Source organism: Rhinoraja longicauda, chromosome 18, assembly GCF_053455715.1.
Source record: "Rhinoraja longicauda isolate Sanriku21f chromosome 18, sRhiLon1.1, whole genome shotgun sequence".
In the NCBI taxonomy this organism is placed as follows: Eukaryota; Metazoa; Chordata; class Chondrichthyes; order Rajiformes; family Arhynchobatidae; genus Rhinoraja; species Rhinoraja longicauda.
Genome location: NC_135970.1, coordinates 30,895,006 through 30,916,542, shown reverse-complemented (window position 1 = coordinate 30,916,542; position 21,537 = coordinate 30,895,006). Strand labels below are relative to the sequence as shown.

The 21,537-nt window shown below is 41.2% G+C and overlaps 1 protein-coding gene across 7 annotated transcripts in view; it reads left to right on the top strand.

The window, feature by feature from the left end:
* dagla (diacylglycerol lipase, alpha) overlaps positions 1-21,537 on the top strand; it is a 167,450-nt gene that overhangs the window by 100,727 nt on the left and 45,186 nt on the right. For all 7 annotated transcript variants that reach the window (XM_078415439.1, XM_078415434.1, XM_078415432.1 and 4 more), the window contains 5 exons: positions 551-762; positions 3,106-3,207; positions 9,340-9,478; positions 11,456-11,543; positions 19,774-19,908. In XM_078415439.1, coding sequence (XP_078271565.1) covers positions 551-762; positions 3,106-3,207; positions 9,340-9,478; positions 11,456-11,543; positions 19,774-19,908 — 676 coding nt within the window. The remainder of the gene's footprint in view (positions 1-550; positions 763-3,105; positions 3,208-9,339; positions 9,479-11,455; positions 11,544-19,773; positions 19,909-21,537) is intronic.

The following is a 21,537-nucleotide window of genomic DNA, read 5'->3' as shown; positions in this document are numbered from 1 at the left end:
AAGTGCAGGAGGATGAGTGGTGATCTTATAGAGGTGTACAAGATCATTAGAGGAATAGTTAGGGTAAATGCATAGAATCTTTTTCCCAGAGTAAGGGAATTGAGAACAAGAGTGAGATAAGAGGAGAAAGATTTAATAGGGGTTCAGGGACAACCTTTTTACACCAAGGGTGGTGGGTGTATGAAACGAGCTGCCGGAGAAGATATTTGAGGCAGGTACAGTCACATTTAAGAAACACTTAGACAGGTACATGGATATGATAGGTTTAGAACGTGAACAGTTGGGACGTGTAGATGGGGCTTGTTGGTCGGCGTGGGCAAGTTGGACCGAAGCGCCTGTTTCCACGCTGTATGACTATGACTCCTTCTAGAAGAGTTGCAAGGTTCTAATCATGTTGTTAAGTAAACCTTCTCACCTCTCCCCTGCCATTCCCTTGCCTCTCCCTCTCCTCTCCCCCATTTCTCCTCTGATCTACCCCACTACCAACCCCTCAAACTCTAAATCCCTCCCTCCCATACGTTTTCTTATGGCATCTGTTTTATGTTTGCAGGTTTGTGGTGCTTGCTGTAGTGCTATTTGGCTTGACCTTCAGCCCCCAAGAGCCATGTTCACTCAACTTAGTAGATCACGGTAGAGGTTATTTAGGCATTCTCATCGCTTGTATGATATCTGAGGGAGCAATAATCTGGCTGAGTATGCGAGGCAGCATTCTTTACACAGAGCCACGAGATTCAATGCAGTACATTCTGTACATCCGAATGGGTAAGATGTTTTTATAGTCCGTTGAAAGTGGTTGTTCTAGGACATCAATAACAATAATTCATTGTGACAATAGCTAGATTGATATCTTAGTCCTACCTTAGTATTAGTAAGGCTCCCAAATTGAATTTGCTATTTTTTTAATACTTATTGCTCAATGTATGTACTTTAATGCTAAAAACGCAAATTATGTTTGAGGTGCATATTGTCACCAATAAACAGTAAAAGTGGATTAGGCTGATTTGATTAAAGCTTGGAACTGAGCCTTCAGTTTTGCGTTAATCATGGGACACTTGCTCATATTAATCTATTGAATTTGTTACATTCTCTTATTTCTGTACTGCTGACATTTAATCTGAATTTGCCAATTTTTCAAATAATAGCTGGGAACGAAAGGCACGAGAGCATGAAATAATAATGTACATTTGGAATATTGGATGGCTTTGAGGGATTTAAAGCTCCAGCATGCGCTCCTATAAAGTAATCATTTATGGATGATGCCCATAATTTGCTGGTCTCATTGTGAGGAAAGATCAAAGAAACATTTATTTTGAAGCAAGCTTCCCTAATACCCAGTGGCTGGTTGTATCATTGGTAGAGGTCAGCGATTGTTGTCCATCTACTGAAACGTGCAGTGTGTACAATTGGTTTTGTCTCATTTTTTGGATCTGTTTGTTTTCACTATGATATGCATTATCTTCTTAGACAGTCCTTAAGGGTCACAGATGACTTGCTCCCACTTCAGTTCTATGCGTTTTGAGGGGACTGATAAGGTTAACGTGAGTCTCTTAGACTCTGCCACAGATGTGGCAGAATATGTTTGGCAGAGAGGATGGATAGATTGGGAGATAGTGCACTCCTCTCACCCTTTTAGTCTGGACTTCTGTGTATCATTGATTGTACAGGAGGGGTCTGTTGCCATTGCTAATGTCCCTTCTGATTTTGGATGGTCATGGGACAGGGATTCACACAAGTCCATGGGGAAAATATCAAAAGATGAATAGTAAGCTAGTATCAGTACTGAAATTTAACTGATAGAACATTTTAAAACATCATTTGACAAATCTTTATTGATAATGCCTCAACTTTAAAAAAACCCACTATTATTTAGCTCCTTAGATCTCATTTAAATTATCCCCTCTCACTTTAAAACTGTACCCTCTAATTCTTAACAACACTATGGGCTCAAGTTAATGCTATAATTTTATTATATTGCAAAACTGATTTTAAACATTTTTCAAGATGTGGATGACATTGGCAAAGCCATAAATTGTCTATGCGAACATCCTTTAGAAGATAATGGACTTCTCACTGAGTCTTTGTAGATTGTGGTGAGGGTGTTCTTGCATTCTCTAAAGTATTACCTTGATGCACTCCTGGTGAAAAACAAACAGCAGTAAATGTCTAGGGTCGCCTGGTGCAGGACTAGAGGTGAAGGTGTTCACATTGTTGGTGATGTATTCCATTTGAAAGGAAGATATTGGGCTGTCACAATGACCTTGATGTTTGGCTGTTGGTAGTGTGTATGCCTCTGGTGGCTGTGTTAGGCAGATGGGTTGTTATCAAACAGACTGACAGTGTTGGGAGGCTGGGGTAGGGAATAGAAAGGCAATGTGGGATCTAGAGGTGTGTTGTTTATTGGATAGTAAATCCTCTGTACGACTCCTACACCCACAGTATTGATATGACTGACCCAGTTAGTATCAGTGGTGTTGCCAGCAGTATGAAAGTGTGAAGAATATAATGCTAATTTTTCTTTATCTTTCTCTGTATCTACCTTGTAAAGTAACTCTGTAAATGTTTGTTTTGCAAGCAATATGCGTTTTTCCATTTTTAATTCAATGCAAGTCATAAGTATGGGAATTTTTTTTTAAACTGCACAAGCTGAAAATCTAAAATAAAATCAGAAAAAGCAGATTTACAGTCTTTGACCTGAAATGTTAATTCTGTTTTTCGTCTCACAGATGCTGCCTGACCTACTGAGTATTTCCAGCATTTTCTGTTATTATTTATGTTTTAAAAACACTGGATTTACATTATGGACAAAGAAGTAAGGAGAATAAGTGAACAATTTGTCACAAAAGAGAATTGGAATGACAGTGGAAAATATATAAAAGCAAGTTACCGGTGATTGGTAACTTATTTTGCAGTTTATTTTAATATTTGGTAATTGCATGGGATACTGTGACAACTTGGCCACTGATTAAACTTTACTAGGTCTTTTACTTAATTCAATCCTAATTTGTCTGTCGATCAACAACGCTTTCTACATATGTCTTCTTAAATTTTAAGTTGATATCTTTTGAGCATGAAATATAATCTATGTACCTGGCTTTTTTCTTACAGCAATAGTGCTAATAGAATTTGCATATGCAATCATAGGAATTGTCTGGTTAGCACAGTACTATCACTCTTGCAATGACACCACTGCAAAGAATGTCACCCTGGGTAAGTACACCGAGCTAAGTGTGCACTCAAGTTATTAATATTATAATATATGTCAAGTCAAGTCAAGTCAAGTCAATTTTATTTGTATAGCACATTTAAAAACAACCCACGTTGACCAAAGTGCTGTACATCTGATTAGGTACTAAGGAAAAAAAAGGAAACATACAGTAGCACACAAACATAACAGCACATACAAAACAGTTCACAGCGCCTCCTCAATGGGCCTCAAACGCTAGGGAGTAGAAATAGGTTTTGAGCTTGGACTTAAAGGAGTCGATGGAGGGGGCAGTTCTGATGGGGAGAGGGATGCTGTTCCACAGTCTAGGAGCTGCAACCGCAAAAGCGCGGTCACCCCTGAGCTTAAGCCTAGACCGTGGGATAGTGAGTAGCCCCAAGTCGGCCGACCTGAGGGACCTGGAGTTAGAGAGGTGGGTTAGAAGATTTTTGATGTAGGGGGGGAATGTCCATTTAGGGCTTTGTATGTGAATAGGAGGAGCTTGAAGTTGATTCTGTACCGTACAGGGAGCCAGTGGAGAGAGGCTAGAATCGGCGTGATGTGGTCCCTTTTACGGGTACCCGTCAGGAGTCTCGCTGCGGCGTTTTGGACCAGTTGCAGGCGGGACAGGGATGATTGGCTGATCCCAGTGTATAGGGAGTTGCAGTAGTCTAGGCGGGAGGAAATGAAAGCGTGAATGATTTTTTCAGTGTCGTCGAATTGGAGGAAAGGTCTAAGTATGCTAAATATGTGCATATACAAGGAATGTGCCTTGGTGCTCCGCTCACAAATGACAACACAAACATACAGTAACAATTAAGAATAAAGCATAAACATATCAAAACAATAAGGATACAACATTACGGTCTAAATATGTGGGTGAAAATAAACCAGAGCAAAAAAGAAACTACAGACTTTGGTTATTGAGTAGAACTACCACTCGTGGAAAAAAGCTATTTTTATGTCTGGCTGTGGCTGCTTTGACAGTCCGGAGTTGTCTTCCAGAGGGAAGTGCTTCAAAGAGTTTGTGGCCACGGTGAGAGGGGTCAGAGATGATCTTGCCCGCTCGCTTCCTAGCCCTTGCAGTGTACAGTTTGTCAATGGGGGGAAGGTTGCAGTCAACAACCTTCTCAGCCGATCGAACGATTCGTTGCAGCCTCCGGATGTCGTGCTTTGTGGATGAGCCAAACTAGACCATGATGGAGAAGGTGAGGACGGACTCAATGATAGCAGTATAGAATTGGACCATCATTGCCTGTGGCAGATTGTGTTTCCTCAGCTGCCGCAGGAAGTACATCCTCTGTTGGGCCTTTTTGACTGTGGAGTCGTTGGTGGCCCCCCATTTAAGGTCCCTGGAGATGATGGTTCCAAGGAACTTAAATGATTCCACAGATGTGACTGGTGTTGTTGATGGTGAGTGGGGGGAGGGGGAGCTCTACAATTGGTTAGATTGTCTTAAGATCATGGAGCTCCAGGTTGTTGCGATGGCACCAAGAAGCCAGCTGTATCACTTCCCGTCTGTAGGCAGATTCCTCCCCATCCTGGATCAGTCCAATCAGGGTTGTGTCATCCGCAATCTTGAGGAGCTTGACAGAGGAGTCTGTGGAGGTGCAGTCATTGGTATAGAGAGAGAGTAAAGAAGAGGAGAGGGTAATGATTTTTTCAGTGTCGTCGAATTGGAGGAATTGATTTTAGCTATGGTACGAAGTTGGAAGAAGCTGGCTTTTACCACAGCGTTGACTTGCTTGTCAAACTTTAATGCAGAGTCAAATATCACGCCGAGGTTTTTGACATGCGGTTTGTCTAGGCAGGATAGGCTTCCAAGACTGCCTGTTATCGATTTGATGGAGTCGGGGGGGCCGAATAGGATGACCTCAGACTTGCTCTCGTTTAATTGGAGGAAGTTCTGTGCCATCCAACATTTTATGTCCTCAAGGCAGTGTAAGAGGCTGTTTAAATTTGACTGGTTGTTGGGTTTCAGGGGGAGGTAAAGCTGAGTGTCATCGGCATAGCAGTGGAAAGAAATGCCGTGCCTTTGAATGATTTGGCCAAGGGGGAGCATGTATAGAGAGAAGAGAATGGGGCCTAGGATGGAGCCTTGTGGAACTCCGCAGGAGAGGCTAGCTGGAGAAGAGGAATAACTGCCTATGTTGATGGCGAAACTCCTATCTTTGAGGTAGGAAACGAACCAGCTCAGGGCAGTGCCATCAATGCCAACCGCGTACCGGAGACGGTCAATAAGGATGGTGTGGTCCACTGTATCGAACGCTGCGCTGAGATCGAGAAGGAGCAGGATTGCACAGTCGCCGGTGTCGATGGCGAGAAGCAGGTCGTTGTGTGCCTTCAACAAGGCAGACTGTGCTGTGGTGGGCTCTGAAACCTGACTGGAAACTGTAGCTCATAGAATGTATCTGAATAGTTTTGATGGTCAGTTCTCAGGGTTAACAGAATCACAAAAATATAGATTCATTATTTTGTTTTTTGTCCATTGTACTTTTGAGCTTTTCTTAAATATTGTTTCACTTTCAATTCTGTATGAAGCAACTAATACAGTCAGCATCTTGGCTGCATGATGCACAAATATTTGTCTTTGAGCATTTGATTTGTTTTCCTTCTTTTTTAACCTGTGGAGGAATGCATTATGTTGGTAGCTCGTGGAATGTATTATCTTCATAGCTGTATGATATAAGGATAGATTGGATAGGTGGGATTTATCCTCACTGGAACACAGGAGACTGAGAAGTGACCTTATAGAGATAATGAATTTATGAAGGGCATAGATAAGTAGATAGTTAGGATCTTTTACCTCAGGGCAGGAAAACCTAGAGCTGGAGGGCGCAGGTTTAAGGTGAGAGGGGAAATGGTCAGCATGGACAAGTTGGGCCAAAGAGCCCAACTTCGGTGTTCTGAGCCCATTTCTATGACTCTAGACTAGAGTAAACAGCAAGAAACCAGAAAGTAAAAATAACGCAGCCATTAGCCCGAAATGGTCAATGGAATATACAGCAAATTAACTCATAGTCAAGTGTCAAGAAATTCTTACTTGCAGCAGCACAGCAGAATTTGTGAACATAGTACACTGTAAACAATATAATAAACAAAACAAAAAAGTTCAGTCAAACGTGTTTAATTGTCACGTACCAACAATGGAACAAGAAACTCTTAGATACAGCAGATCACCAGGCCCATAAATACAATACGCACAGATAAATATTAATCAAAATTCAATAAATGAATAGTTGTAATACTAGTGCAATAAAACACGGTCTGCAGTGCAACCAAAGGCGTGGAAAAAAACAGGCATAGAATGTATTATCATAAAGACATATCACAGAAGGAGGGCATTCTCCTGGCCTATCTGTGATGCCTTTTTCAAAAGAGCAGTTGTGCTTAGATCGCTATCCTTGCTTCTTGCTATTGAGGGCGTGCAGGGTAGGTTTACTAGGTTAATTCCCGGAATGGCGGGACTGTCACATGTTGAAAGACTGGAGCGACTGGGCTTGTATACACTGGAATTTAGAAGGATGAGGGGGGATCTTATCGAAACGTATAAGATTATTAAGGGGTTGGACACGTTAGAGGCAGGAAACATGTTCCCAATGTTGGGGGAGTCCAGAACAAGGGGCCACAGTTTAAGAATAAGGGGTAGGCCATTTAGAACGGAGATGAGGAAAAACTTTTTCAGTCTGAGAGTTGTGAATCTGTGGAATTCTCTGCCTCAGAAGGCAGTGGAGGCCAATTCTCTGAATGCATTCAAGAGAGAGCTAGATAGAGCTCTTAAGGATAGCGGAGTCAGGGGGTACGGGGAGAAGGCAGGAACGGGGTACTGATTGAGAATGATCAGCCATGATCACATTGAATGGCGGTGCTGGCTCGAAGGGCCGAATGGCCTACTCCTGCACCTATTGTCTATTGTCTATAACCCTTTTAGCTTATTATCCTCAAGGTTTTGCATCTTTCTTGCCTTTTGTGCCCACAAGTGGAAACATAGCCAGTAACATGGACTGTGTAGGAAGGAACTGCGGATGCTAGTTTAAACCGAAGATAGACATAAAATGCTGCAGTAACTCAGTGGGTCTGGCAGCATCTCTGGAGAAAAGGAATAGGACATGGACTGTATACTTTCATGTACTTTGATTAACCCAAGTATCTTGTAAACCTTTTGGGTATCAATCACCTTTAATAATGATTTAGCATATTGATCTGTTAACTTTTCAGATTTTAGTGTGTAAGCAATATACTATATATTTGCCAGTTATGCGTGTTACTGAAAAAAGATTCAATTTTCAGAGTATTTCAAAGAAGGAAAATGACTCAGTTTATGTTTTTTACTTGTAAGCATTTTCATCCTTTTGTTTGTAATGAGAAGAGAAGGATTCCCAAAATGCTTGCCTTATTTCATTAACATTTACTGCTCATTTCTTCTTTATCTTGGGAGCCAGCAATTATCTTTGTACTTCATATTCGTTACACATGGGTAAATAATTTAAATGGCATGAGGCTGTTTTGACATTAGGCATAGCACTGAGGAGTCCAATCTTTGTTTCAGTCCGCCTTTATATTCAAGTTTCAAGATTCAAGATAGCTTTATTTGTCATCCAATATTGGACGAAATTCAGTGATACTCTTTTGATAGAAGCTTTTGAATAAAAAAACAAATAACAATATTGTTTAACTTATTATTAGAACTCTTTGCTCCTCAGAAAGTTCAAGCTTTGTTGTAGAGACTTGAGCTTGTAATCTAAATTGATTTTTCAGTGTAGTACGGAGAGTGTTATAAGAGACACATTCCGCACAAATCAATAAACTGGAGCTCCCTCTGTCTGCGGTTCTCCAAGTGTAACGGGGAGCACATAAAAAATAATCATCCAACCATTTCATCATGTTTTTTGAAGGATTTCGTTGCACACAAAATAGCTGCTACAGATTACCAACACCACACAAGTTGCGATATCTCAATAATACTACAGAGTGAAACGATATGCAATAATGATAAATACAACATTGTGTGCAATGATAGGTGCAAAGCAGCAGAATGATGCACGATTGCAGTGTAAAATCTGTGCAAAAGTGCAAAAAGTATATTAAAGTTCATTAACAGAATAACCGACCAGGTAGAGTCAAGAGCAAGTGATGCACCTCAAGTCCATCCAATTTAGTGCTAATTTGTCTGATGTGAGTCTGTTCCATTTAACTCATTGGCAGCACCATCTAACATGACTGATGGTATTCTTCATTTGAAGACGGTGCAAGCACTGTGCAGTAACCATTTCACAAATTCAGCATCTCCCACAGATTTATATAATAGCATGGTGGTTAAATTATTGGGAATAAAATGTAATAAAAAGGAACTGTAATTCTTGGGCTGGCAATTCAGAACCATATGATGATGATGGGGAGGCCTGAGTTCAAGTTGTACCATAGTAGTCGGGACCCTTCAGTCTGAAGAAGGGTCCTGACCTTGAACATTGTCTATCAAATCCCACCATAGAATCTGTCTGACCCACTGTTTTTTCGCAGAAAATGATGATTTTGTCAGAACACATAAAGATGACCAATGTGGGCAGAAATATCAGCAATTAGCTTTTAAGTATCACCTGGTTACTTAGATAAGCAAAAGGCTTCACTCAGTCTCCACCTGTCTGAGACCGAGTATCAGTGGTTTTCTTTGATGAGAACTTGGCCAGTGAATAATATTTATCAAGTGATCATTCAGCACTTACCACAAGCAGAATTAATCAGGAAAAAAAGGTGGCTTCCTCCTTGTCACGAATTGATATAGAAACTTGGGGCTAGTTACAGAGGAAACAGCTATTTTATTCTTGGCAGTAAAATGTTGCTACCCCATTATACTATTCATTGCTAGCGCACTGAATAAATTAAACAGTGCAATTGAACACAACACCAAGGCTGAGCAAAACAAAATAAAACAAAATGAAGAGATGTCAAGCCAAAACAATGTATAATGTATTGTTAAAGAAGTTTACAAACATGTTATATATATATATAAATGCCCTAGCTCTTAAATTTATATATACAATATGTACGCAGGTGAAATTGTAACATTTCATCTTGAACAATTCAGGATTACTTGCTAACGTACTTACATTTCTGTTCTGACTTCCTTTTGCTTCTAGGAATTGTAGCCTGTAATTGGGTTGTTATTCTGAGCGTCTGCATCACTGCAATGTGTGTCTTTGACCGAACGGGAAGAACATTTGTGAAACTTCGCGCCACCAAACGGCGTCAACGAAATCTCAGAACATATAATTTACGGTAAGGTGCACTCGTTTATAAACCTCTGACATTATTTTGTGATGCAACAATTAGGCAGTTATGATGTAAGTTAATTATATTATACCGCGTCTAAGTATACGCATGAGGTTCGATGCTGCTGATCTACTCTCTTCTAAAGTTGTAAATCCATTTAACTTTTGTTTTGGAAACTTTCCTACGAACCAGTCACTGCATTTCACAGTAAATTATTGCACATGAGCACTTTATGACCAACTTGAGAGAGAGAGGGGTTTCCAAATAAAATGTATTGTTTTCTGGGAACTCTGTAACTTAGATATTTACCCCAAATGTCACTGCTGTGACTGAGTGTTGTACAGCATAATGCTATGTAATACAAGCAGAGTATTTGTGCTGGAAAATTGTTTTAATGGGTTGACATATACTTCTATATACCCATATAATATGCATGGAGTAATTAATTTCTGAATTTATGTAGAGATACAGCATGGATACAGGCCTTTTGGCCCACTGAGTCCAAGTCGACCATGGATCACCCGTACACTACTTCTATCCCACTTTTGCATCCTACACACGAGGGGCAATTTACAGAACCCAATTAACCAACAAACCTGCATGTCTTTGGAATGTGGGAGGATACTGGAGCACCTGGAGAAAAGCCATGTGGTCACAGGGAGAATATTCAAACTGCACAGACAGCACCCAAAGTCAGGATTGAACCTGGATCTCTGGCGCTTTGAGGCAACAGCTCTGCCGCTGTGCCACTGTGACACACTTTAATTAGAAACATGCTTATGCTTACATTCACTAGTATGTAAGCAACATGTTAGATTTTTCACAAGAGCTACTTGTAGCTATTTTTCAGAGTAGATAATGGTGAAAAACAGCAAATGAGAGAAATCATTTTTTTGGTTTCTTGATGATTAATGAACACTGCTAGTTCTCCCAGGTTTTGAAATTGGCAATGGGATCATGGATATTCATTTGATCAATCTCACAGGATCTTGCTTAAGGTCAACATCTTTCATTTAGCAACGGCCTCTCAAACTTGCAGTGGCACCAGTTCAAACAATGCACCTATGCCTTGAGTGGAGCTTGCACCCATATTCAGCTGACACCCATTGAAACAAACTAAAAATAGCCACCTGACCTTTGAAGGTGAGGGAATCTACATGCTCTGCACAGGAGTGTGTTGTAATTTAATATCTGGGACTTCCCAGAATATTTTATTTTGATTTCACAAGCAAAAAATTCACAAAATAGCAATTTGCAATTTAGTGAAGTGAAAAGCAAAAGCTAACATGCAGAATTAGGCATCTACAGATATATTTAATTTGGAGGTTAATACTCTTCAAGAAATGGCTTCATTGACAACTAATGGAGTTTATCAGGAGGTATTCTGAGGCATTCTATCTAAAATCCCCATCCCACCTCCAATGTTGGTCTCCAGCCGATATCATTTGGAGCAATTTTTAGTTTGCGAGAATTTCACTTCAAATTTATGCCCCAATGGGCCCACTTGGTCTAGCTGCTCTCCTTGTGATATATTTAGTTTGTTCAGAGTTTGAAATGAGGGTGGCAATGTAGTGTGTAACTGTCTCACTGCTCCAGTGATCCATTCTGACCATTGGAGTTATCTGGTGGAGTTTGTAGATTCTCCCTAAGACTTTGTGTGTTCTCTCAGGTGCACCTGTTTCCTTCCACATTTCAAAAACATTGATGGTTAAGTGAATTGTTCTTTGTGTAGGAGGGTGGTAGGAGAATTGCATGGGGCGGGGGAGATGGAGGGTGTTAATGGTCATGTGTGAGAAAATATGTTACAGGGGAATAAGTGGAATGGGACAAATGAGATTGCTTTGAGACCTGGCAAAGACTCAGTGGGCCAAATGGCTTCCTTTGTTGCAAAGAAATACTGTATAGTAAGGAAGACATTTTCAAAACTGAACTATCTGCGTAGTGTGTTAAACTTGAAGACTAAATATATGTTTATAAATACAGTCATCGGTTGGAGGAGGAACAAGCTAGCAGCTGGAGTCGACGACTGAAATTCTTCCTTTGCTGCACCAGGACGCAGGACACCCAGAGTGTAAGTATCATTGATATTCTCATTTGGGACCTTCATTCTCTGTGTTGATAAATTAACTCTATCTGTGATAACTACATTAAGATTCAGCAGATACTTATAGTTGAAGTCTGTCTGATATTAGGCTTTGTTTGTAACAAAGTTATTTTCATAATTTTGTGACAATTTGGAATTCAAATCCCACTGCAAAGTCTTAAGCGCATAAATCAAGGTTGCAGCACTAGTTGGTATTGGGGAAGCACTTTGATGTTCTTTCTTTACCCTCCAAATTATTTTCAATGAAATGCCTGTCTAAATTTCTTTTTTAAGGAATTGGGTGACACAGATGGTAGAGCTGCTGCCTCACAAGGCCAGAAACCTGGATTTGATCCTGACCTCGGATGCTGTATGTGTGAAGTTTGCGCATTCTCCCTCTGATCACGCGGGTTTCCTCTGCGTGGCCCTGTTTCCTCCCACATCTCAAAGGCTGGTTATTTGGCCTCTGTAAATTGCCCCTGGTGTGTAGGGAGTGGATGTGTAAGTGGATAAAACTGATGTGATCGATGGTCGGCATGGACTCTGGGCCAAATGGTCTGTTTTTACGCTGTATCGCTAAAACTAAATTCTAAATTGATTCGGTTTCCATCAACCTCGCCGGCAGTGGGTTCATAACCACTCTGCATGCAAAATGTTTTGCCTGTATCTGGCACATCACTTAAATCTGTATATCTGGTCCTTTTACTACACGTTAAAGGGGCAGCTTGTTATATTTCACGTTGGAACTAGTGATGACCCTTTACACTTCCATCACCTCCTGAAACTTAATTGTTCCAAGAAGAATGCCATGTTATGTTAAAAAAAAATCTATCGATACTGGCTCTTTGAAAGAATAATCTTGTTGGTCCACGATAAAACTGCTTTTCTCCAATGCCCGATTAACTTTCCCTTTTGCATGTGTATACCTATATCCCTTTATAGAAGTTTCTTCTTTCTTTCTTTCTTTCCTTTTTAATTTTTTTTATTTCTTTATCTTTCTTCTTCTCCTTTTTCCTCTTTTTTCTAACTGGGGGGTGGGGGAGGGGGGTTGTGGGTGGGGAGATAATACAGAACAATACAGGTATAATCGAATTTAAATGTATAATCAAATTTATAATGTAGGTACCATCGCGTACTATGAGTTCATACATGTATTTGAAAAAAGAAGTTATAATATAATTTAATCTGGTTGCACCTCAATTTATTCTGTCACCAGATGATTGATTTTAATGGAGGTTGCCTTGACTGCATCGATAAGCCAAAAGAGCCTTTTTCATGCTTCAGTCTTGAGAATGTTATCGATGAGTGGAACCAATTGAGAGGGCCTATAATATTGACCATATGAGGAGTGGTGGATAATACTGATCATCACAATAGAGTATCTTATGTATGTATGATATTATTATATATTCAGGATTGGGTCCTACAATTCTCAGCAACACTACCACAGCTTCAGAATTCCAATCTGATCCAATCCTGCTGGGACTGAGATGAGGAAAAACTTTTTCACCCAGGGAGTTGTGAATCTGTGGAATTCTCTGCCACAGAAGGCAGTGCAGGCCAATTCACTGGATATTTTCAAGGGAGTGTTAGATTTAGCTCATACTAGACCAAGTGGACCCGTTAGGCCCAAACCTCTCCTGCATTGGTGCAGCACTGTCTCCTCCCCCCTCCCCTTCCCATGTCCATCCTCCTCCCCTCCCCCTTCCCTCCATCCCCCCTTCCCTCTCCCCCTCCCTCCCTCCTCCTTCCCTCTCCCCCTCCCTCCCTCCTCCTTCCCTCTCCACCCTCCCTCCCTCTCCCCCCTCCCTCCCTCTCCCCCCTCCTTCCCTCTCCCCCCTCCCTCCCTCTCCCCCCTCCCTCCCTCTCCCCCCTCCCTCCCTCTCCCCCTCCCTCCCTCTCCCCCCTCCCTCCCATCTCCTTCCCTTCCGTCCTCCATCCCCCTCTCCCTCTGTCCCCCTTCTCCTCACTCTCCTCCCCCTCCCCCTTTCATCCCTCCTCCCCCTCCCCCCTTCCCTCCCTCCAACTCCATCCCCCTCAACCCCCCTTATCCTTCCTCCTGCCCCCCCTCCCTCCTCCCCCCTCCCTCCCTAGGGGATAGATCTAAACTTTAAAATGTGAATAACTTTAAAAATCTAACACTGATTTCAATGAAACTTCTTCCATTAGCACCAAAGGGAGTAAGGTGGGCCTAAAATTGTCGCGCTATTGTGTACCCTTTGGGCTGTAGTTCAGGAACAAACAAACAAACAAACAAGAGTTTTAGCTGGGGTTACTCAGCGGGAGTGGCAGCATTTCTGGAGAGAAGGAATGGGTGACGTTTCGGGTCGAGACCCTTCTTCAGACTGGCTTGGGATAAGGGAAATGAGAGATATAGACGGTGATGTGGAGAGATAAAGAACAATGAATGAAAGATATGCAAAAAAGTAACGATGATAAAGGAAACAGGCTGTTTGTAGGGCGAAAATGAGAAGCTAGTTCAACTTGGTTGGGGGAAGGATAGAGAGAGAGGGAATGCAGGTGCTACCTGATGGTATGAGTATTGATTTCTCTCACTTCAGTTAGCCCCAGCATTCCCTCTCTCTCTATCCCTCCCCCACCCAAGTCGCACTAGCTTCTCTCTTTCACCCTACAAACAGCTTACAATGGCCTGTTCCTTTATTATTGTTACCTTTCTGCATATCTTTCATTCATTGTTCTTTATCTCTCCACATCATCGTCTATGTTACTGATTTTAGATGACCAGCCATGATCATATTGAATGGTGGTGCTGGCTTGAAGGGCCGAATAGCCTACTCCTGCACCTATTTTTCTATGTTTCTATATAATCATATGCTTGAAATTGGAGAGAGTTGAGATTCTTTGTATTTCTGGCACTTTATGCGATGAGAATAAGAGTTTTATATGAATAAATGTGTTACAAACTGGCGATGCAGATGTGTGGAATGGACCTCACGTGAAGCAAAAGAGGCGCTTTAAGTCTGGCAGGAAGACTTGTAAATCAGCAGCATCGGTGATCAGATTGGAATTCTGAAGCTGTGGTAGCGTCGCTGAGAATTGTAGGACCCAACCCTGAATACTGGATTATAAGCACAGGAAATGCCTGAGAAAAGAAAGACCATGAATTGGGATGCTCCTGACTGAGTACTTTGTCCAAAATCAGCACTATTCCTGCAGAGGTTATAAAGGTAAGCAGAGTGACTTCAGGTGCCTCGAGCTAACAGCCAACTTAATGAGTCAGAGGGAGCAGGCGTTCAACAAAATGATCTGTGAAAGGGCACAGAACGTTCTGCATTCCACTGTAAGGTTATGCATCTTGTTAGGAGCAGCATTAGAAGACAACCGCTACTCAGACACAGCTGGTTACGTTGGCAGTTCTGGAGAACATGATCAGGTGCACAAATTTTGGCTTAGTGGTACGACAGTTGCAAGATCACTTTAATCTTAAACTCTCAAAAGTTGTGGAAAGCTATTGAATGGAACTAAGAATCAACGAAAAAAAGTTACAGCAGGGAAAATTTAACGAGTGCTGATACTGAGAATGATGATGAGTCAGGCTCATTTGGCATTTTCCCCACCAGTTGCAATGTTGGAAGTATCAAGCAAGCAGCAGATTGCTGCATCGTGGGTGAAGATACATATCTCAGCAAGTTCAGCCAAGCAACACAGTGCAATGATCTTGAATCCCTCTTTTCTCTGTGTCCACCTAGACACTCACCCAATTCCCCCTTCCCCTCTATCTGGCTTCACAATTTACAATTCTTCTATCGTTATCTCACACCTTTTGTCTTTTCATTTCTGGCCTTTGCCCAACCAGCTCTCAAAAAAGACCTTTGCCTGTACCCACTTATCCCTTACCAGGCTTTGTCCTACCAATCCTTTCCTCCAGCTTCTCTTCCCTGTCCACCACTACAATCAGTCTAAAGAAGGGTCCCAACCTGAAATGTCACCTATCATAAGTGACAGGTGCAGAATTAGGCCATTCGGCCCCGTCAAGTCTACTTTGCCATTCAATCATGGCTGATCTATCTCTCCCTCCTAACCCCTTTCTCCTTCCCCATAATGTCTGACACCCGTACTAATCAAGAATCTATCTATCTCTGCCTTAAAAATATCCACTGACTTGGCCTCCACAGTCTTCCGTTCCATGTTCTCCAGAAATGCTGCCTGACACGCTGAGCTACTCCAACACTTTGTGTCTTTTACTGTACTATATTGAAGAGTTTAGGACAGGTGAAATATTTCGTAAGTCATGGAAGTCAGCAAATACTCCGATCAATGGTTGAGCTGATTACACTAATAGGTCAACATTAAGTAGATTCAAATGGATTAATGCAGTCAAGGAAAAATTGCGACGACATAGAAACTGGAGACATCTAACATGGTGGAGCTGCAAAGTATAAGATGAGTTCACTGCCTAGATGAACATGGGCAATTTGCCACTGCCAGCATTTCAAGTTCATTTTCTACAAAGTGTGTCATCTATAGTTTCATCAATTTTGAATTTGGCCTGACTCCAGTGGAATGAGATATATTCACAAGAGAACTTGCAATTACTCAAGCCAATATCTTGAGACACCAAGTGGAAAGGTATCACTTTCCAGAGCATTACCAATTTATATTTTCATAACTTTACAGTAGGTCTAGTGATTTTAAACCATTATCAGTAGTTACTAGTTAGAACTACGCCCTCCAATTCTTGCATTTCTCTTTCTCTCTTACGTGAGCACAATTAAATTAAAAACAGTACTACTGCAGAATTTCCACAGTTTAAAAAAATTTCAAAAGTAAAAATGCTGGAACTATTTAGGTGGTCAGGTAGCATTTGCGAAAAGAAGGAGTTTGTTAACATCTCGGGTCACCAAGCTGGAGGGATTTTAAACAGACTAGAGAAGATAAAGAACAAAAGGAAGAAAATCATTGGGAAAGTGAAGGCTGAAGTATTTCCATCACTTTCAGTTTCTGGTATTTGTAGTATTAGATGTGCTGGAGGGCAAAATAGGAACTAAATTGCATACATTTGCACTGTGACAATTTTTTTGGAACAATTTCATGACTGAAATGAAGGCAGGTAAAATTTGATTGGAATATGTTGAATACTTTCTGTTTAGATGTCCTCAGAACAGGTATGCTGTGTTCTGAGTTATTTCTATTCCTACAATTAAAATCCCAAAATAGCATTTGTTGTGAGTACAATAATATGGAGCTGTCAGTGTGGGTTCATCACTGATAAAGTAGACAGCCAATTAGGTGCAAGCTACTGGATAGGTAGTGATTAGCATAATTTCTGGCAGCATCATTTGTGATTATAGTTTCACGAGTTTCACTTTATTTTTCCAATAAAGAACATTGTAAATAAATTTATATCTGTGATACACTGCGTCATATTAATGACAGTGGACTTTACTGGAACTTTGTGCAAAAGATGACTAATGTCCTATTAGCTTTGAGATTACTCAAATATTGCAGTTGTGGTGCACAACATCTGGTTGTGGGATGATTCAGATTGGGATGATTTTTGCGGCACGGTGGTGCGGCGGTAGAATTGATCCTGACTGGGGTGCTGTCTGTACAGAGTCTGTATGTTCCTCCTGCAAACTCGTGGGTTTTCTCTTGTTGATCCTGTTTCCTCCCACATTCCAAAGACATCCAAGTTAGTTGGCTAATAGGGTTTGCTAAGTTGTAAACATTTTTCTCTAGTGCGTCGGATTGTGTTAATGTATGAGATGATCGCCAGTCGGTGTGGACTCGGTGGGCTGATGGGCTTGTTTCCATGCTGTATCTCTAAAGTCTAAAGTAAAGGCCACTTAGGTTTGTGTTTGCTCACCTAGCCTCTCGCCATGCTAATTATTCCAGCTGTTGGCTTGTCAACATGATTTTGGATTTTGCAGGACTGACTCAACTATTTAAAAAGAGCAACTTGTGTGTAGGGACCAGGAGTTTGTGGCTGAAGACCCAATATTTGATCGGATTTTTATTATTCAATACCTCCTTTCCCCACCCCATGTTAATACCCCTCTGTATCACCCAGTGGTGAGCACCATACCCTTCTTGGCTAGGAATCAGCATTCCTTGGACCATGTAAAGCCTTTTTCGGAACTTAATAGCCTTAATTCATATCCAGCTGTAGACCTAACTGTATTCCAGAACTTTACCACTGTAAAATAAATACAGTATTGGTGGGCACACGGCTGTGACTGTATTACACGAACGTACAGTACTGGTGGGCACAAGTCTAGCAGGGTGAAAATGTCCCATTGGACATGGGGACTAACAATGTCAAAATAGGACGTACAGGGTAAATGGTAGGGAATTGAGGAATGCAGTGGAACAGAGGGATCTGGGAATAACTGTGCATTGTTCCCTGAAGGTGGAATCTCATGTGGATAGGGTGGTGAAGAAGGCGTTTGGTATGCTTGCCTTTATAAATCAGAGCATCGAGTATAGAAGTTGGGATGTAATGTTGAAATTGTACAGGGCATTGGTGAGGCCGAATCTGGAGTATGGTGTGCAGTTCTGGTCGCCAAATTATAGGAAGGATGTCGACAAAATGGAGAGGGTACAGAGGAGATTTACTAGAATGTTGCCTGGGTTTCAGCACTTAGGCTACAGAGAGAGGTTGAACAGGTTGGGTCTTTATTCTTTGGAGCGTAGAAGGTTGAGGGGGGACTTGATAGAGGTTTTTAAAATTTTGAGAGGGACGGACAGAGTTGACGTGGGTAGGCTTTTCCCTTTGAGAGTGGGGAAGATTCCAACAAGGGGACATAGCTTCAGAATTGAGGGACAAAGGTTTAGGGGTAACATGAGGGGGAACTTCTTTACTCAGAGGGTTGTGGCTGTATGGAATGGGCTTCCGGTGGAAGTGGTGGAGGCTGGCTCGATTTTATTATTTAAGAGTAAATTGGATAGGTATATGGATAGGAGGGGATTGGAGGGTTATGGTCTGAGTGCAGGTAGATGAGACTAGGTCAGGGAGAATGGTCGGCGTGGACTGGTAGGGCCGGACAGGCCTGTTTCCATGCTGTAGTTGTTATATGTTATATGTTATATGTTAATGGAATCAGTGACTAGAAAAGTGAGGGTACAGTGGGGATTGCAATGAGTAGAGCAGCAAAAACCTGACTAATAATGGAAACACAAGAAACTGCATATGTGGAAATCATGCTGGAGTAACCAAGTGGATTACACAGCATCTCTGGAGGATATGGGGATATGTTTCAGGTCAGGATCCTTCAAACTCACATAAAATCAGTGAAGCAGCTATTTGACTGTACAAGCTATCATAGGAGTACTGGGAGTGAGGTCCTGGTGTACATTGTTCAGAGGCTTGGTCACCACTCGTGATTGATAGTGTTCACAGGACAGCTGCTAAAGAGAGATCTTGATGTAATTGCCAGCTGTGTTGCCATGTTAACCAGCTGGTGGATTGGATTGAATATAATCTGGTCCATTATCTCATGTTTCTCTTGAGAGTAATGCTAATCTGTTGTTCTCTTACTTTCTACTAATGCACAGCATGATTACTTTTAAACCATGTGGTTCTGTTATGTTGAAATGTCACACACTGCAATGCATACTTTGTAATCTAATGACTTCCACAGGGATGTATAAATATATTTAAAATTGATACATTGGATTGAGCTGATTTAAATCAAAAACTGTTAATGGGTCTTTCCATTTCTTGTATGTTTTTAAACTAGTCTTTCACTTATTGTTCCCTTCTTATTTAATGTCAACTTTACTATATTTCTTTGTATTTCTTTATGGTTATTGACTGAGAATGTTATTGTTTTTTTTTGTTTGAATGCAAGAGAAGGTGCCAGACTTGCTTCAATGGTAACATACTTGATTATTGAAAGTCTTACTGAGATTCACTTGACTCATGAAGGGCTAAAACAGAATTTTCTACCTGAGGATATTTGCATGTAGATGTTCGTTTGAAGACTAATGGTAGCTGGAAACTTATGAAGGGTGGTCTTGGTTGGCACTGTCTATATGTAGAAGATGTTTAGTAAATTGTGTTATGTTCTTTTATTCACAAATTCAATAATGAAACAATAAGTTTTAGCGCTGGAAATTATTATTAGTCAGATTATTTCTCTTTTCCTAGAATAAATAAGGCACTATTTATAGTTTTACATGACAACAGTACTTTTTTAACTTAAATACAATTTCATTTATGATAAAGTTTCTAATATTGATCCTTTCTAATTTCCAGGATGCCTATTCTGAAGTTGCTTTTCTTTTTGCTGAGTTCTTCCGAGATTTGGACATTGTGCCCTCTGACATCATTGCTGGTCTTGTAATGTTGCGACAAAGACAGAGGGCTAAACGATTTGCTGTCTTAGATGAGGTAGGCAATGTGCTTTAATATAGGCTTTGAGTCATCTTCTCAATGGAACACATGGACAGTGTTTTAATCAATATAATTAAACATTTCAAATAATACCTCCCTATCCCTTCTCTCTTTTTTGTGCCCCCTAACCTGTTGTGCACCCATTTTAACCAGTCACTGTGTTCCTTTCCCCCCTTTATACACGTCTCTCATCCCTGGATCCTTCATTTCCCTCTTATTCCCCTCTCTCCTCCCCTGCCCCATTCCACCTATATCCCTCCCCTGCCTTTACATTTCATTCCTCTCATTCTGTGACACCCATTTATCTCATTTTCTCCTCAAGCTTTTGCCGCTTACTCCATCCATCTGCCAATTAAACCCCCCTCATCTGAATTCACCAATCACTTGCCAAGTTTTGTCCTACCCACACCTCCTTTTTCCAGCTTTCTCCCCCACCCCCCCCCCCCCCCCATTCAAATCAGTCTGACGAAGGATCCTGACCTGAAATGTCACCTGTCCATTCCCTCCACAGATGTTGCCTGACCCGCTGAGTTTCTCCAGCACTTTGTGTTTAAGAAATCATATAGTTTTGGTGTAATCTATAGACCTTTTCTGTTTAGGAATAAGAGGAGGATTTCGGTAAAGCAAAGACCTGAGTTTATAAGGGGAGTGTGCAATATCATTGATATATGTCCATTAGACTGTATTGGGTAAACTCGCAAAAAGCTCTGTAATGTTGGGAGTCTGAGAGAAAGAATGCTTATGCCTCAGGAGCTAGATCCCAGACACGAAAATCAGTTGTACCAAAATCAGGCCAAGAAAAGAATAAAGGTAAAGGTAACCAGATTTATCAGTATTCACAATTGAAACCAAGTTATTAGATTTAATTAATATTTGGGTTCACAGTACAACTTACTCAACAACCAGGCTGTTCAGAAAGCATGAGCATTACTTCAACGTTTTTCTGAATCTTTCTTGCCCTGATATTGCACCACTTCTCCAACAAATTTTCTGTGGGTGTGGAGTTAATCTTGAGAAGTAATGGGAAACCATTCGACCTACAGTCACTGCATTCGAAACCCACGGTCAATCACACTTCAGTATCAAACTGCAGTTTGCAAGCAATGCTTGCATTTGTGTTTGCTCAAGCTCCAAAACAATGGAGAAGTTGGACCAAAGCATACAACTGGGCCTTATGCTCCATATTTACATGACTACGGTCCTCTACCAATCTTTCCATGCTGCCTTTCGACAAAAGGGTGCACAGCAAGTCTCTGGAAAACTTTATCTCTTTCCATAGCCTGAGAGCCGTCTCTTGAAGGCAGGCATTGATGAGGAAATACCACCACCTTTACAGCTTTTGGTCGATTGATGGAAAGGCTATGTGAGGTTCAAGACCTCAGGCTTGGCACAAAATTCATGGTCTACAATACAGTAATAATCCCAGCTTTCTATATGCTTTGAAACCTAATGCACTGGAAAAGATCACCAATGCTTCTTCCATACAATTCTCCAAATTCTTTGGAAGAATAAGGTAATGAGTAATAGCATCCTCTCCTAGGCTCACAACCCAAACACTGAGGTCCTAATTAGACTCAGTCTGTTCTGGAGGGTACGGAGGTTACATGAATGTGTTCAAAGCTTCCT